The 18,557-nt window shown below is 41.6% G+C and overlaps 1 protein-coding gene across 2 annotated transcripts in view; it reads left to right on the top strand.

Annotated features, from left to right (window-relative positions):
* ARSB (arylsulfatase B) overlaps positions 1–18,557 on the top strand; it is a 101,902-nt gene that overhangs the window by 68,127 nt on the left and 15,218 nt on the right. For both annotated transcript variants that reach the window (XM_014571538.4, XM_075932330.2), the window contains one exon: positions 2,596–2,666. In XM_014571538.4, the coding sequence (XP_014427024.3) occupies positions 2,596–2,666 (71 nt within the window). The remainder of the gene's footprint in view (positions 1–2,595; positions 2,667–18,557) is intronic.

Raw genomic sequence — 18,557 nt, 5'->3', positions numbered from 1 at the left:
CTAGGATAGAATCTATTCCCTCCAATACCCCAATCTCCTGCCCTGGGTTACATTCCCCACCTCACCCCCCCCCCCCATCATCCAAACTCCCTCTCGGACCCCACACCATCTCCTGCAACCCTATTCCCTACCCCAAGCTCCCTTCTTCACCCAACCTCAATCTCAGACACCATCCTCCCTCCATAGAAAAGTACAACCATTGACTGCTTACCAAAATCTTGAAGTGCCCTCCCCCCCCCCCCATCAAAAATTATTGCCCACTCCTGGGTTAAATGGATTAAGAACTAGTTAACGGACATCTCAAAAAAGTAGATGTCAGTGGGGGATCCTCGTTGAAAGGTGGTGTTTCTATTGGAATTTGGCAAGGATTCGTTCAAGCCACAATTCTATTAAACGTTATCAGTGATCTGAAAATAAATTTAAAGTCGTTACTGAAAAAATTTGCAGGTGACACAGATTAATAGGGAGCGATATTTAGTAATGAAGACAGGATATTTACATAACACTATGGGCAGTCAGTGCAGTATTGCCCTGCCCCCCATTACCACAGGGAGAAGTGTAGGAGATGGGGCAGCATGCCCAGAGCTCCAGGGAGGGAGAGGGCTGTGTGTCTATAGCTTTCCCTGCCCCTGGAGCATTGGGGAGTGTAGGTGCTGGGGGCAGCAACACTCTGCCCTCTGAACGCCTACAGCAGGCATTCAGGGGGCCGAGTGTGAGCAGGGCCACGCCTGGCAGTTTGGGAAGGCAAAGCCTTTCTCTGACTAGGCTACCAGATGCCCATGCATAACACAGTCTGGATTGCTTGGGAACCAGTGCCCATTCAAACAAATTGTGTTTTAATACAGCCAAATGAAAAGTTGTATACATCAAGGAAGGAGGAATACGTGCCGTATATACAGCATGGAAGAATGTATCCTGGAGAACAGTGACTGTGAAAATGATTTAGGGGTGATAGTGCATAGTCACATCAATGAGAGCTTCCAGGCAATCCTATGGGATAAAGGGGTAATGCAATCCACAGATGTATAAATGGGGAGCAGCGAGTCAAGAGTAGAGAGATGATATTAACTTGGCATACACTAGTGCTGAGAGTGATACTGGAATATTTTTCAGGGTTCTGGTGTCTACCTTTTAAAAAGAATGTTGAAAAATGGGAGAGAGTGCAAAAAGAGCCATCAAAATTACACAGTACCTACAGGAGGTCAAACTAATAGTCCCTTCTAGACTTTCATCTCTAGAATCTATCAACAGACCCCCTTCCCAAATGGCCAAAAGGTAAAACAGATGGGCTTAGTAGTGTGGCTGGCCGAATAAACATTTCAAGCTTTGTTGGGCCAAAAGGCGATTCTTCAAAGAGTTTTGACTAAAATGCCCTATAAGTAGTCTCTTAGCTTGTAAGATAGGTCTTTTTTTCCTCAGGCATTGTTATTCATTGCAACAGTGGAGCTATTGCATAGGAAGGAAGGCAGAGTCACAGACAATAAGATCCTAAACCATTCAGGTAAATCCCAACACCTTCAGCTCCACCTCAGACATTTACTAGCAGCTGGTATGAATTACAGAGCAAGAATTTAACAGGCTTTCACTCTGTTTAATGCATCATTTAACAAGTGGGCATTTAAGAGTTGCAGTCTAACCTAATTGCAGTTTCTGGATGGTGTCCAGGTTGAGGCCATTTCCTTAATCAGGAGTGCAACGTATGATACTAATGAGAAATTAAAAGCCTAACATTTTTGATGAATTGTGGGGGAATCTTTCCTTCATGGTAGTTTTGGCACATTAAATTTTTAACATTGGACTCTACTTATATATTAATTGAAGATGGTTGGTTTGTTAAGTAATACAAATAAATACCCTTTACTCTCCAAATTGATACCACCAGTAATTTATCATTTCATTTTTATTCAGAATGTTTATCTACCAAAGATAATACAAAGAGGGAAAATACTAATTCTATAATTAGCTGGTATTGATATTGAATTATACAACATTTTCTGCCAAAATGAAATTGCATTTAGTTTTAACATCTTAAGATTTCTACTGAATGTTCTCTTACTTGTGTTTGTGTTCTAGCTGATGTTTCAAGTCAGAGATTCTTTACTTGTGTTTTAAATGCTGTTGCTTACAATAAAATAATGTACATGCTATCTGAATTGCTGCCTTTGAAGTTCACTATTCTATTATTAAAAATAGTGTGGTATGTTGAATGTTTTTATTTTAATTTCCATAATGAAAACAGACTTTCTAAGTGGCTTGCATGCTGCTTTTCATAGATATGGACTTAAGGAATGTTGGTTGTTTTCAGTGTAATATTTGCTTAATATGTATAGGTCCAATCCTGCCTCCCTTATGAACATTAATAGCCCCTCCCCCTGACTTCTTTGGGACTGCTAACATGACCTTGGAGGCATAGGATTAGGCTAAAATGTTATAGCTACTGGATCAGTAGGTAAACTTCAAATTTAAGGTTTTCTAATAGTTAATGAACAACATTGTTTCCTGTATGTATAACAAAAGAAAGTATTCAAATAGCACATGCAGATTTCTAGTGGACTCAAGAAGGAAATTAATGTTCCCCAATGAATTCTGTTCTAGTGAAGGAAGCCCTTCTCCTAGAAAGGAGCTGCTTCATAACATAGACCCTATGTTTGTGGACACTTCCCCATGTGAGTATGCAATTAATTTCTAGTCATATTAGAGATGTACAGGTTATTATCTGTATAACACATGCTATTTTTTCCTTAAGCAAAGTTTACTCTTTTGTAGGTGAAGAAAGAAAATACTGTACTTAGATACCTTCCATCTGCAAATAAGTCACTGCCTTAAAACCAAGTTGCAATAATCATATCTATCGTGTACTAGCTATACCCTAAATCACTGCCAGACTGTGTTCTTCTTTTCCAAATGTTCTGAAGCACTCCTGTACAAAAAATAATATATTGCAGGCTGTGGCATTATTGAGATAAAACCACATGCCTCAGAGTGGCAGTTATCTCCTAACATCTGCACATTCTATCCTGTCCTATAAAATCATTTATTGACCTTCCAAGTGGAAAACTTTAGTTTGTAAAAGGTTGATGTTCCAAGTCTTGTTGCTATTTTTGGCCATACTATCATGAGTTGAAGCAACAAGTTATGCTGCCCTCTAAATGCTTTCAGTTCTATAAGTCAGCATTTGCTAAGGACAAATAGCTCTTCAAAATTGGCATGGCTCATGGAGATTTTTCACTGGAACATGCCCTTTCCAGAGATTTTGAGGTTTTTGTGTTAATTCAATTAAGATATACAGTAATACAATAAGAACTAAACACTGACTGAGGAAAGCCAGTGCATTGGCATGTAACCAGTGAACATGGCACAAGTCATCCTGTACTAACTGGATGGAATGGTTTAAAATAGGCTGCCAAAATGTACATCTAACTCTGTGTGGCTTCTGCTCTAGGCAGGAGCACATGATGTCTTCTTGGCTGATCACTGCTGCCTGCTGTGATGCTAGCATACAAAGTGGTCAGATTCAGGTTTGGCCTTGCCAATTTCACTCTAAAGAATGCTCTATATAGGCTGCTACAGCCCTCAGGCAGTCCCTGTAAGCTGTTATGCCCAGATATGTTGTTACAGAGGCATACTTTAGAGACAGCCTCTGTCCTTGTGTGGTATTGCAGTGGTTGAACTCAGCTGAAGTGCTCAAGCTAACATATTCCAGGCTTAAATCTGGGAGGGAGGCAGGAGGCATGAAGCTTTCAGTGTGGAGACCTAGGCTTAGCAACTCACTTCTCACATCAGTTCTACAGTGCCTGAGGCTGCTGAAGTTCAATGCTTACTGCAACGACTTCTGTATTTATTCAGGATCTCTCTGTGGTAGTAAATTAAGGGGAGCCATTGTATTGGTTGGTAAGATATGAATGATAATTAAAATGGCCATTGAGCCAAATTGAAATATTGTATGTATATGAATACACACCTCTCTTGTGCATCAGAAATCTAAGTAAATAAATACTTACCCAGATGTCCTTGTTCACTACATGTGGCTTCCCTCACTTCCCTCACACCTCCTCCTTGACCGTGGCAAGTTAGGTTATGACACCCATTTGGCCATGTAGTACCAAATGTACATAGGTACAGGAAAAGACAGGACTAAGCTTTAAATATGTAAGCCTTCAGCTTTTTCCCTAACTTTAATTTTAATTCTCAAAGGGTTATTTAGAAGACATAGCTATACAGCTACTAGATCTTATCAATATTTGTAAGCATTATAAGTATTTTCTCAGCTGCATTATAGGTATCAAAATCTTTCTGCTTCAGATCATAATTTCTTCAGCAAATAATGCATGAGAAATATTTTTGTCTGACAGAGCATATTCATTTATATTATACCTTTAAGCAGTCTTGGTGGCAAGGTTCCGGCTATTCCTATTTGGTCTAACGTTTTGCATGGTACTGAATGCCTACAACTTCTCTTAAGTTAATTGCAGATTGAAGGAGCTGTGTGCTTTGCAGGACATGCTCGTTATTTGGTTAGAATTCTACTTTTGACAGTGATAATGTAGTTGCAGTCTCCCGTAGTCATTAATCTATATAAATTGAGTATTTACATAACTTTAATAAGCATACATATATTTGTACACATCTCAGCCTGTCTCTCAGTAAGTTTCCTTTTTCATTTTCCAAAAAGAGGGTGACATGGTTGGATGGATAGGCCAGAACATTGTTTTTTGAAGCTATATTTTAAATTCACTCAATGAGCGGTGACCTACAAAACTTAGAATAAACCTAAGCGAATCATGGCAAAAGCTGAACTTTTTATCTTCCCATTCTCTCTTTTTCCATCACTGTTAACTACATGAGCATCGTCTGTCATGTAGACCCATAAACTAGGTGTCATTCTTGATTCCTTTTCTTTCTCTTCTACACATTGTACAACCAGGTTTGTTCAGAACTTCCCTCTGCTGAGACAATGCTACTGAGATTCCTTTCCTTTCTAGCCACACTGTTAAAATTCTCATCTAGGCCTTCATGATCTCTCCTTCTTTATTACTGTGACCACCTTATCTTTGGCCTTCCTGACATTCATTTTGCTCTTAAGTCCATTGAAAACACTGCTGCTAAAATCATCTTTCTGACCCTTTCTTCTGACCATGCCGCCCTGCTCACCTCCAAATAGACATTGAAATAGAAAAGTTAAGGCAAGAAAGTTGTGGGACTGTCATGGCTCCTTCCTCACTCTGGCATGATAAATGCAGAAGTGGGGGCCAGCAAAAGTATCCCAAAACCTTATCTACTGGGCTTTGGTATAAAACTTCCCCCCAAAATCTTAACCTAGATTTTGGGAATAAAATCTCCACTGCCACCACCAAAATATGCTAAAGAAATTAGGGGAGAGACCACTTTGGAAATCTCACCCCAAAGTACAAACCAGGACACAAAAATTAACCAATACCAGGTTAATAAAAATAAAAGAGAAAGAACTTTTATTACCATCACAATATTCCTGTTGGAAGCATAATGACTAGATGGAAAAGTAGCAAAATAATATACTCATGGAGAAACTCTGCTATGGGCCTAGAACTTAGTTACAAAGGGAAGCCAAAACAATTTTTAAATGTGCACCGACATCAGATCCCATTTCCCAACCATAAAACATTAAAACCTATCAGATTTATCTAAACTTTACCCTACTTACAGAAAGTGAAAAATGGAGAGAGAGAGAGAGAGAGATATGTCTGTCTCTCTCAGTAACTGGAGAGGAACTGCCCCAGAGACAAAGGAGGGAAAAACCCAAAAATTCCTTTGTCCCAGTTTGAAATTCCTACCTACATTTCTATTGGCTGCCTGCCACCTGGTTTAGGTAAGGGACCTAATTAACCCCTTAGCCAGTATCCTGGGGACTAACCCTCATGATCATGACAGGGACAGATTTTGCTTTCTGTTCTACACTGTGAATGTACAAAATGTGGAATAAACTTACACGTTATTTGGGGGTCTGGTTGCAGAATCCATACTTAACAGTTGAATTAGCTGACTTTTTTTTTTCCAGTCAGTGGAAAATACAGATCTCATGATCAATGTGTCTTCCACAGTTATGACTGCAAATCATGAAATGGAAGAGGCATGAAGCCAAAAAAACGTTTAATAAAACATGTACATTCTTACCAGATTACCATTTGAAACAAATCGATAGGGAACAAATATTATTATACATAAGATCCTGAACCTTAGCTGGAATAACTTGCGCTCACAAATTCTCTTTAGATGCTGAAAACTGTTGCGGCTCACCATGTGGGAAAGTACACTGCAGAATAGAAAATGCTTATACGGGATATTTAAAATTAATTTTGATCAAGTGTATCTTCTTATAGACCTTAGTACAAGCCAGGGGTTCCATACGAAGCGGCAAGGGTGGGGCAAGTGTTTAATGTACATATGTTCCTGGGCAAAAATAACCCTTATATTCAGTTGTAGTGAAGGTTAAAAACTCTTTTAAATAGAGATAATGATCCATGTTTAAAACAGTGACACAGAATGCTCAGTCTCTCTTTTTAGATGCTGCTTGCATTATTTTTTGGCTTATAGATTTAGTTGTTTCCTGTTCTGGATGTTTTAGCTTTGTGTGATATGAGTGACCATGATATATGTAAATTGTTATGGACTGCTTTCTTTTGTTTTCTTTCTATTCTGCCCAAAAGACTCTGAAAAGGGCAAGTATGTACACCTCTGTAAGAACGTCTGTTCTTGATTATTTTGTTACTATTGGCTGGAAGAGCTAGAGTGCCCAAGTTCTGCTATAGGCACAGGTGCAGCAAGTTAACAAATGGGAGCCTAAGGCACAGGAGACAGTATAAAAATGATCACCTAAGGAAGGAAGCTTTTGATTCAGTGCTGGCTAGTGAACCTTGCATAGTTGTGTGGGGAGGTCAGAACCTTATATTGATCATACTTAATTTATAGGTACTTAGGAATGAGGATGTTTTCTGGTTCCTTTCCCCAAAGGACTATTAAATTCAACTGTTAACTTATATAGACTGAAGCTAACCCACTGTATGACTTGACAGGCTGTTGAACAACCTTAACTCTGTCCTCAGGTGACACCAGCCTCCAATCTTCTTTTCTTTGTTCTTTTATTTATTATGGCTTTAGCCTGTAAACCTGTATTGATTTAATTAGGTCCAGATCTTTAGAAGTATTTTGCGCCTAATTCCCTTTGAGGATTTGGGCCTCAGTGTTTTGCAGAATTACTGTGGTATGTCATTTAAAATCAATTTACTTTTCTTAGGATTTAAAGATAAGGAGCCATAGTCTGTGAACCAGGATTGCCAACTTTCTACTCACACAAAACTGAACACCCTAGGCCAAGGGTGGGCACTAATTTTTTAGAAGGGGCCACTCCAAGATTTTGGAAAGTGGTCGAGAGCCGCCTCTTCCAGGATATTAATGGAGGAATTCCAGGGTCTGGGATGGAGGTTAGGTGAAGAGGGGAGCTTGGGGTAAGGACTGGGGTGCAGGAGGGAGAATGGGATTGGGGAGGGAGTTTGGGTGAAGGAGATGGTTGTGATCTAGAGCAACGGACTGGAGTGCAGAGGTTTGGGATGTGACTTCGGGTAGAAGGGGATTGTGACCTGGGGCAGGAGATAGGGGTGCCAGATCTGGGAGGCGGATGGGTGCAAGAGGGGCACAGAGTGTTTGGGTATGTTGAATGGGATGGGGCTGGGGTGCCAGAGGCAGGCTGTGGCCAGGAGACTTAACAGCCAGTAGCCAAAGCCTCAGAAGCGCGGGACCCTGCCACGGCTGCGGGTTTGCTCGCGGTGCCCCTGGTCTGCTGGGGACCGTCTCCAGCAGACCAGGGGCACCGCGAGCAAACCCGCCGGGGCTGCGGCTTTGCTCCCGATGCCCCTGGTCTGCTGGAGACGGTCCCCAGCAGACCAGGGGCACCGGGAGCAGCTTTTCTCACCCCGGAGTTCGAGGTGGCTGACCGCTGCCTGTGAGCTCCAGGGCGAGAAAGCCCCGTTCGTAAGTGTGGATCCGACATAAGTCGGATCCGCGTAAGTCGGGGACTGCCTGCAAATGATATCTGCCTACTAATTGATGTTCTATTTTATTTTTTTCTTTTATGTAGATTTGAATAGGCTGATAATGCAAGGTGCCTTCAGAATTAATTTTCTGTGTTATTGCTTATAGCAGAAGTATGGTAGTTAGTTAATATTTAATGTTTTTCTTGTTATTTTCCATAAGATGTGTGAGGCAAGAGTTTTGTGGCTGGCACAATAGGCTATTATTAAATTTTTCTCTGAATTTGCAAGAAAACCTGCTAACATGGTGATAACTGTCATTTCAAATTTCCTGTGCAATAGACACCCCAGATGTCTAAGTTCCCGCCTTTTCTTAGCAGTCCTGGGAGGCCATCCCAGAAAGCGTCAGTCATATCTGATGCATATTCATGAGTTCCCAAATATTTTCTCCAATTAGAGATGGTACCCTCAGAAATCTTAGAGGACCAAGCCCAACTATGGACAAGGGGTTGAACATCGAGAACATTTTGGCACCAAAAGGGGGATTTAGGTCTAGAGATTTGGGAGATCAGGGCTGCTGCCTCAGCCATTGCTGACAGAAGCCCACTCCAAAGTGTTTTTTTCTTTTTGGTCAGGTCAGAAACTAAATATTTACATCTATTCTATCTTTTTACTGCTTTCTTGCTTCTTTAATTTTGCTTAAGTTTGCTTTTAGGAATTTCACTACCACCTACTCCAAGGCCTTCCAGGCCAAGAAGGCTGGTCCGTCCCCGTCCAGCCTTGGAGTTTTTAAGATCTTGTGGGTAGAGAATATTGTTATATGATTACTCTTTGTATACTTAGATAAGTTTTAATTTGATTGTGTTCATGACATCTGGGGAAGGAATCCAAGTGATTTATGTTTTTGCCGCTATATTCATCATGGTGATTATCATTGTCTTCCCTTTAGCAATAAAATTGTTTTCTATTTCATTTCCTGACTTAAGGTGTCATTGCTATCGATCGCTTGCTGGCCCTCAAGAGGGGGAATCTTATGGGTCCACTGCATTGTAACCTGGAATAGAGAGGACGAACTTAGAATTTCTGGTCAGATTGGCAAGCCTTACCCATTCAAATTTTACTAAAACTCCTTCCCAGGCTACACAAGCCAGCCTGCCTGCCCGCCTGCAGAGCTAAGGCTTTCAGTGCTTAAAATGTTTCCCAGCCTGCCTGCTTGCCTGACCATGTGCTTCAGTGAATAACTGAGCCAAGGAGAGGGGGCGTGGCTCTTCTTGGCTGCCTGTTATTCAAACAAACAGCCCCCATACGCTGGTTTCTGGCCAGAAACTGGCCAATGGGATTGTGCTAGGGGTGAGGGTGGCTCCTGAAGCTTCCCTTCTCCCCTCCAGTTTTGCAACAGAAACGGAGCCCAGCAGCCGCATTTCTGCACTGCATGCAGGGCATGCCAGGGAGCCTGCCTGGGGCTCCCCGCTTCCTCCGCAGGCTGGATCTGGCCTGCAGCTTGTATTTTGCCCAGGCCTGCCCAAGGCCCACCCCTTCCTTGAGGAATGCCCCTATCCCACTCCTTCCCAAGGACCCGCTCCCAACCAGTGTTCCCTGAAAGCTGAGTGTTTGGGTGGATGCCCAGGAGAGATTCAAATGCTTCACAGCAGAGTGCCCACATCCAGCAGCATGTGTTTATATCAGTGGTGCACATCCACACATACCTTGGGGTACATAACAGTTATTCCACACATGTATGGAAAAATTAGAGGGAACATCCCCTCCCAGTGCATTCCCCCTTCTTCGGTGGTTCACTCTTCCCCACCCTGACTCACTTTCACTCTGGGGCAGAGGGTTGGGATGCAGGAGGGTGTAAGGGCTCTAACTGGGAGCAATGGGTTGGAACCACAAATGAGGGGTTCAGGCTGCAGAAGCAGGCTCTGGGCTGGTAGATGGGGATTTGCAGTATGGGATGGGGCTTTGAGTTAAGGCGGGAGTTAGGGTATAGGGGGGATGAAGCTCTGACTGGGGTTGTGGGCTCTGGGGTGGGGCTTCGGATAAGGGTGAGGGATACAGATGGCTCAGAGTCAGGGCATGGGAGCTGAGGCTCAGGCTTACTTGGGAAGCTCCAGGTCAGCAGGGCTAAGGCAGGCTCGCTGACAGTCCTGGTTCCATACTGGAGGGATTAGGAGGCTCCATGCATTGCTCTCATCCTCAGCATCAAACCCACGGGTTCCATTGACTGTGGTTCCTGCCAATAGAAGTACAGGGCCACTGTTGGGGTGGGGAGAGAAGGAGTCAGATCTGCTGACCGCTTCCAAAGCACAGTGTGAAACCAGGACTGGTAGGGATTAGTCCAAGGACGGGCAATAATTTTTGATGGGGAGCCACTCCAAGAATTTGGAAAGTGGTCACGAGCCGCACTCTTCTATGATATTAATGGAGGAGTTGTAAGGTCTGGGATGAGGTTTGGTGCAGGAGGGAGTTCAGGGTAGGAAATTAGGGTGCAGGGTCTGGGAGGTAGAATGGTTGCAAGAGAGGATTCTGACCTAGAGGGAGTGGGTAGGAGGGGATGCAGGGCCTGGGAGGGGGCTGTGAACTAGGGCAGAGAGCTGGGAGGAAGGAGAGGATGGGATTCCTGGTGCAGAGTCTTTCTGGGAGGCACCTAGATTGTAGGTGTCTATATCTGCCTAGGCATACAAAAACTTATTATATACCTCTGAAAATGCAACTCGTGCGGGTCTCATATTGTGCATCTTTCTGATTCTACATTTTGTAACTTTTTGCTGAACTAGGAAAACTGTCTCTGAGCTTTGCCCTCTCTAGGGTTGCCAGATGGTTTCAACAAAAATACCTGACACACTTGATATTACATCATAATCTACATTACTTCCTATTTAGAAAATATTGGACTTTTATATTTTCTCATTTATATTTTGTCAATTTGTTTCCTGAACAGAAAGCTCAAATACTGGACTATCCAGTTCAAAACCGGACACCTGGCAAACCCTAGTCCTCTCTTCTCCAATTTTTTTACCCCAGAATAATAGTTTTTCTATTAAAAATTTACATATAAGACATTATTCATATAGGTGTCACTCAGTTGCTTACAGCAAGTTAGTTCAACAAAATAAAATTTAAGATTAAAAATACTGACTGCTGTCATGATTACAGGGCCTCCCCTTGTCTGGCCTCTCTGACAGCACCTCCTTCCCTCCACAGGTGACAAGCCTTATGCCTTTGTCTCCAGGACACAACTGGGCCTTGGGTTACAATACACTATGTAACCACTATAATTACTTCAGCAGGCCCAAATGTGTTTGGCATCTGCTCTTCTTTCCTTGGAGGACTTCTATCCATTGATAATCATAGTCTCTAAAAAACAGTGGACAGTACTTTGATTTAAGAAGGTTAGCTGAATGAAAAAAATATAGTATTAGAGAAAAATATTTTAAAACAATACATAATCTGTATGCAAGTGTAACCTAGAGGCTTGCCATCATTTGACAGAGACTCAAGGAAGGCCTCCCTTTGCTGTCTCTTCCAAATAACTGCCCTGCTTTGCCTTGAGAGATAATCATTTTTATCCAGCTGTGGATCCTTTGTGTCCGTTTCCAAGTTTTGTATCCTGTTGCCCAAACCTATTTGAGCTCCACTGGGAAGTCATCCTCCAGGCTATTTTTCTTGTTAACAACCCCCAAGTGTTTGTGATGGGTGTCTGATCAAGAGCCATTGTTTCATTTTCTAGGCCATGGCTACACTGTAGCCTTCTTCCGGGAAAGCTCATGTAAATGAAGCGCGGCGTGGAATATCGCTGCACTTCATTTTCATGATTAATTAGCAGCCACTTTTGCGCAAAAAGGAGCTGTGTAGATGGCTCCTTTTTGCATAAAAGCCTCTTGAGCAAAAGTGGCTGCTAATTAATTATGCAAATGAAGCTCAGTGATATTCCATGCCGTGCTTCATTTGCATAAGCTTTCCTGGAAGAAGGCTACAGTGTAGCCGTAGCCCTAGTTTGTCTCCTTACAGTCCCTAGATTTAACCTCATGTAGTTATACAGTAAACATTCCAATAATTAGGTCACAATACCATATTCATAAATTAGTATAGTGCAGTCCCATGTCCTTCACAGTGACATAAAAGCAGAAGATTAATACAGATAAATGCCAATAAAATGCCTAGTCCATCACATTCTCTGTTCAATTAGAATAGTCCCATTTACAAATTCACTTGAATTTTTTTAATAATTCAAGAAAATTGCACAGTGGAGGCAATATATTGAATTTAAATGAGTACACACTCCTCTGTAATGTAAATGTTATTGAGAGACAAAATAAGGTGCAGAAAATATCTTTAAAGGTACTTCAAATTAATAGCACGTAAGTGCCTTGAAAGGAAATTGCAGAAAACCTTACACACATTTTTATAATTTTGCTTCATCCCTTTAAAATAGTTTTCCAACTGTTGATGGTTTGGCAGCTGGGATGGTGACATCAGCTCTTTCATTGTGAAAGATCTGCTTTCTTTTAAGCAGCCTTATGGCATTTCATCAAGTTTTGGTGATTTAGCTGAATTAAAAACCAACTGTATTTGAGTCTAAATTTCCCTAGATGTTAAACCAAACATATTCCTTTCTACAGTGTCATCGCTAGATGGCCTGGCTTCAAGAAGCACTGGAATTCTATATTCCAGCATAAGCAATTTTATTCAGAATCAGAATTAAATGGCACAGGGAAAGAAAATATACCCTTTAATTCAGAGTTGTTGATCAGAATCTGTCAGTACCCTCTGTATTATTTTTTAATCTAACTGATTCATTAAATCTCGTAGGTTATTTTCAGGGAGTTACTTTCTCCTCGTCTTAGAGAAGCAACTTGAAGTTTGGCTTCATCAAGTGAATTTAAAGGATAGATTTTGTAACTAGAAAAAACATTTTTATGTGTGGGGTTTTTATACTGAAGAAACTTTCACTTTCATTTAAAATCTCAGACTTACCATAAACTATAGCTTGAAAGGCATAATAAAATGCTTACTAATTGTAGGTAATTTATTTTGCAAAAAAAACATTCTGAAAGGTGGAACTCCAAGGCAGAGAAATTCAAAGTTATAAAAACACTTGTGACTTTTCTTCAAGCTCTTACTCACTCTGGGCAAAATTAATCATAATTTACATTATTCTCCTTGCCATTTGAAAAAATAGATATTATGATCTCATGCATTACACTATTAACTGCCACAATAAATGGGCTATGTAGAGGATTAGGTTAGGTGTGCTTTATGTGGGGAGAAGAGTAGAATGCTCATTTAGTACATTATGAAGGAGAAATCACTTCATTTTGGTAGTACTGTATACATGACATTAATTCATAATAAATTACATTGAAATGGCAATAGCATTATACACTATATCTACCCGAATACCAAAATAATTCATCTTTATTAAGGGACACTGTAGACTACTTCAGGACTCATTTTTACTGATTGTAGCTGGGTGAAAGATGATTCTGTGAGTCGTCATAGAACAGGATTGATTTCTGCATATCCTATTCGTGATGATCTGCCAGTTTTTCAACTAATAAATTGGTGGGGGGAACAATCCCCTATTAGTGTAGTCACTCCATAGCAGCTTGTGTACAGCAGGTATGTGTATGGATCAAGAATCTGCATGTTTTGATTAGGAAAAACACACTAAATGTCTGTGCTAGATTAATGCCTTACACCCACCTTTCAAAAAATCAAAATGTGAACAAAAGCCATTATTTTAGTGTAAACTGCTGCTTGAGTTGACTATGTGAAATGAGGAAAGGGAGGGGGGAGCCCAATTCTATTCACTGTGCTTCCCAGTACATCTTTTTGTTTGGAAAAGTAAAATGCACCAAATGCTTGTCAGCTAGCCTGTATTGCCTTGTTCTTACAGAGATACCACAAACTGAAATGATCTATCATTTATTACAAGCCATTGCCTGCCTTTTCCCAGTGTCTTAGTTTGAGCCATTGTCCACCATAGGGCTATGTCTAGAAGGAAGAGCTGTTTTGGGATACTGAAAGTACCCTGAAATACCTATTCCGTGTCTTTAAAGCATCCCTTTCGAAATGCCTTTAAAGCATATCTTTTGAAATAATGGGCATGCTGTACTTGTGTCCCTGTAACCCTTGTTTCACAAGGGTTGAGGGACATTTTGGAATAGCACTTTATTTCTACATTTGGCACTGTGTAGATAGCGTCAAATTTTGAACTAGTGTATTTCTAAATTACGTCAAAATAAGCTATGCAATTTGCATAGCGCAAATTGCATGGCTTATTTCGAGGTAAAGGTGCAGTGTAGACGCACCCTAGGTGCTGGAACTAGGAGTGCTAGAGGTGCTACTGCACCTCCTGGTTTGAAGTGATTTCCATCATGAACAGGATTTACATTTTGGTTCAATGGCTCTCAACACCCCCACTACACAAATTGTTCTAGCACGTCTGTTGTCCACCAAATCCCACTCTTTTTTCTTGTAGTTCCACTTTACCATTTGTCATTTATGGGTGGCAGCATCTTTCTGCATAATAATACTAAGCGTTTGCATAGTGATTTGCATCTTCAAAATAGTTTGAGGGTTATCCCTGTTTCAGAAACAAGGAAATGTAGGAAGAGAAAATAAGTAACTTTCCCAAGTCCACAATACCAGAGCCATGATTACAGTTCAGGTGTTCCTAGCTTCTGGTTCTGGACATATACCTCTAGACACAATATCTCTTTATTGCCTGCATATACTGTAACATTTTATGCTTGTATACATCTCTAATTGTAATGGCTGAACCTCCATTTTAAAATAAAATATCTCTGGGTTGGGAACCAATTAAATGTTAATCTAGTGCAGAATATCAGTGTCAAGTTGTAAACCTCTTACTTAGCCTTTCATAGGGAGGAAGAGACACTGTAATTGAATATTATAGGTTACCTAATACATCTTAGACTGCAGTAGTGCAAATGTGTTTCTATTTCCTTTGATATTTTAAAAGATCTAAAACAAATACAAATAAATGTGCCAGAAATATAACTCTTTCCTAGATAAAATTTAAGATTTCAAATACACTTCTATTTTCCATATTTGACAGGCAGAAACCCTCACACACACTTACTTTTAATGATCTGCAGTGATACAGGAGCTCAGAGTACAGAGCTGAAGAGGGTGTGTGTGTGTGTGTGTGTGAACGCGCACATACATGTGTCTGTGTGTACATAGATGAGTAAATGGGGGCTACATATCAAATCATAATGTTGAATTTTGCGAGTGAAATACTAGAATTCATAAATGTACTCTTGTTCTGATTTTCTGCTGGTTTTTCTAGTGTTTATAATTGTGTCCGGTAAAATGTAATACTCAGAGGCTATGTCTACACTGCAGGCTTCTTGCACAAGAACTGTTTTGTGCAAGAGTTCTTGTGCAAAAATTCTTGTGGAAGAGATGTGCTTTTGCGCAAGAGCGTCCATGGCAGTATGGACGCTCTCTTGCGCAAGAAAGCTCTGATGGCCATTTTAAAGCCATAGGGCTTTCTTGCAGAAGAAACCCCTGTTGCCTGTCCCCACTGCCTTCTTGTGGATGAGCTCTTGCGCAAGAGGACTTATTATTCCTCACGGAGAGAGGAATAACTCTTGTGCAAGAAGCCCTGTTTTCTGACGCTTTACTGTACATTTACTTGCACAAGAACACACGTGCAGTGTAGACACTCTGCAAGTTATTGAGCAAGAACAGCTGTTCTTGCGCAAAAAGTCTGCAATGTAGACGTAGCCAGAGTGTTATCCTAGCCCCACGGAAGTCCATGGGAGTTTTTCAGTTAACACCAGCAGGGGCAGAACTTCACCATTCAATGTTTATTATTATGTTTTCTAAGATCTAATCCATGAAAAAAATTGGGGAGCAGAATAATTTGAAAAAACTGAATGTTGTTACATGTTTACATGCCCCTCTAAATTAAGCTATGGAGAGAACACAGCCTGTAGCATGCCAACTTGGTGCTGTTAATCTTCTATTCCAAAATCCTTATTTTAGACTCAAAATGGCCTGGTGCAATAACTGAAATCACTACAAAAAATAATGAATTGTGCAATTTGACTCCATATATCCAGAGTTGTACCAAAAGTAAAAATAGTTTGACTTCATTGTAAAGCATATAGAAGCTATGTGTTATCAACATGACAGTAACAAATTATAGTCTGGATAATGAACCTGATCAGTTCCTTCAAAATCAGTATTCTATTAATTCTTCAAAGGTCAAGGTCATGGCTATTCCTCAAATAATCTTATTTTAATAAAGTAACTGAAAATCTCAGAGTTTTGCAGAAAATTAATTAGCACCATAAACTAGTAAAAAGGTCAGAAAATGTCTTTTCGCAGTAAAGTAGAAAAAATATCTTATTTCTTTAATAAAGAGCTGTTGACATTTCAACTTCCTCCTCCTTCAGGGGAAATAAATGTTTCATATATCATGGTATAAAAAAGACAACAAAAATGAAATGATAAATACAAACTTTGCTAGCCTGGGAACCATCTGTTTTTACATAATAGTATATTTTAGTGGGGTGGGAGGTTCTAATGAGTTTTCAATTTTCATTGGGATGAGTAGTAATCTGGTAGAGAAGGCTGTACACCCACAGACATGTACAAAAAATGTAATGTATTGGAAAAGAGAAGAGGAGAGAATTTTCATACGGCTGTAACTGGAATGGGAAAACCATTGTTGACAAAGAACAGTTGAAATCTTGAACGAAAGAGTGGAAACATTCTGGAAATAATTTACCAGCATTAAGGGGAAAATGCAGGTTTTGAATGATTTAGCAGAAGAGTAAAAATTATAAATATTCTATCTCTGTTTCTGTAGAGAATATCACTATTGTAAATGGCACAGGTATATTATAGTCCAGATGGACTTGGCACCTTAAATCTTCCAGAATATATACAATTCCTTGAACATTGTACCTTGGGTTGCCAATTTTTTGGGAATGTTTGGGATATATCGGGAAGGGATGGCAGTGTGTGTTTATGTAGTTTATGTGTTTCTCAACCTTTTTTTATAAAGTACCCCTTTAAAAAAATTATAAGTACCCCCAGTACCTACAGTTTTCAGATCCACACAATTTTTTTCTACCATTGCAACACATTTGTTTAAATAACTTAATCATAGCCGGGCGGGTGATGAAATATTGGGGTGTAAAAAGTACAAACATAATAAAGCGCTGTAAAACTTAAAACAAAAATTCAGTTTTCTCCAAATTTCAGTTGTTGATGTACCCCCCAGACTTCTCTCAAGTATCCTAAGGGTACTCGTACCACTGGTTGAGAAATGCTGGTTTAGACCAGCGTTTCCCAAACTATGGGCTGCAGCCTGGTCGTGGGGAAAAAAATACCAGGCCTCAGCGTGGCTGCCAGGGTGTTCCGGGCTCCCGGACTGCCCGTGCAGCACCGGGTCTCCCAAGCCCTCAGCCGGGCTGGGCAGATGCAGCCGTTAGTTTCAGGCTTCCGGCAGAGGCATAGTGAGAGTTACCAGGTGAGCTCTTATTGCTGGCTGCAGGGGTGGAGGGGTTGGATATGGGCTGAAGGGAAGCAAGGTCGGGGAAGTGGAGCTGCCCGGGGGAAATAGGGAGGGGAACCGGCTGGCGGAAGCAGGGCTGGCAGGGGGAGGGGAGATCGGGGTGGGGGGAACCGGCTGGCGGGGGCAGTGAGGCTGGCTGGGGGAGATCGCAGGGCTAGCTGGGGAACTTGCCAGTGGAAGCAGGGCTGGTGGGGGGTGGGAGCAGTGAGGCTGGCCAGGGGAGATCACGGGGTGGGGGAAACCGGCTGTTGGGGGTAGTGAGGCTGGCTGGGGAACCGGCCAGTGGAAGCAGGGCTGGTCGGGGGGTGGAGGGAGTAGTGGGGCTGTCCAGGGGAGATCGCGGGGGTGGGAAACTGGCTGTCGAGGGTAGTGAGGCTGGCTGGGGAACCAGATGGTGGAAGCAGGGCTGGCTGCGGGGGCGGGAGCAGTGGGGCTGGCCGGGAAAGATGGGTGGAGGTGGGGAGAACCGACCAACGGAAGCAGGGCTGGCAGGGGTAGCAGGGCTTGCCAGGGAAGATCGGGAGAGAATCGGCTGGCGAGGACAGCGGGGCTGGGGAAAGGCGGGGGGGAAGGTGGGGAGGGAGAGCTTCGACCAGCGGGGAGCGGGACAGTTCAGGGCGCATGCATATCTGGAATAAAAATGTAAAAGCAGTGCCTTTTAAATATCCCCACTGCTGACAGTGAGGTTTAAAGGCACTACAGTGTGTCAGAATGGAGAGAACCTGGTGCATTCACCATCCGGAATGAGAATATGGATAAAAAATTCCGAAGATGGTGTCAGCTTTCTGAAAATAAATGAGCCCCTTTTCAATACACGATGTGGTGGTGCAGGATTTTATTGGATTACAGTCCATTTTTCCAATCCATATTCCCTTAACTTGCTGGTAAGAATATTGTGGGTGGCCATATCAAAAGCTTTGCTAAAGTTGGCCCTGGTGGCTTTGGGAGAACCAGAAACAATGTATTTGCATAGTCATCATTTGCTTAATGAATAT

The sequence above is a fragment of the Pelodiscus sinensis genome, chromosome 6 (assembly GCF_052426305.1).
Source record: "Pelodiscus sinensis isolate ZL-2025 chromosome 6, ASM5242630v1, whole genome shotgun sequence".
NCBI lineage: Eukaryota > Metazoa > Chordata > Testudines > Trionychidae > Pelodiscus > Pelodiscus sinensis.
The sequence above is the reverse complement of the archived record's forward strand: the minus strand, read 5'-3'. Positions and strand labels throughout refer to the sequence as shown.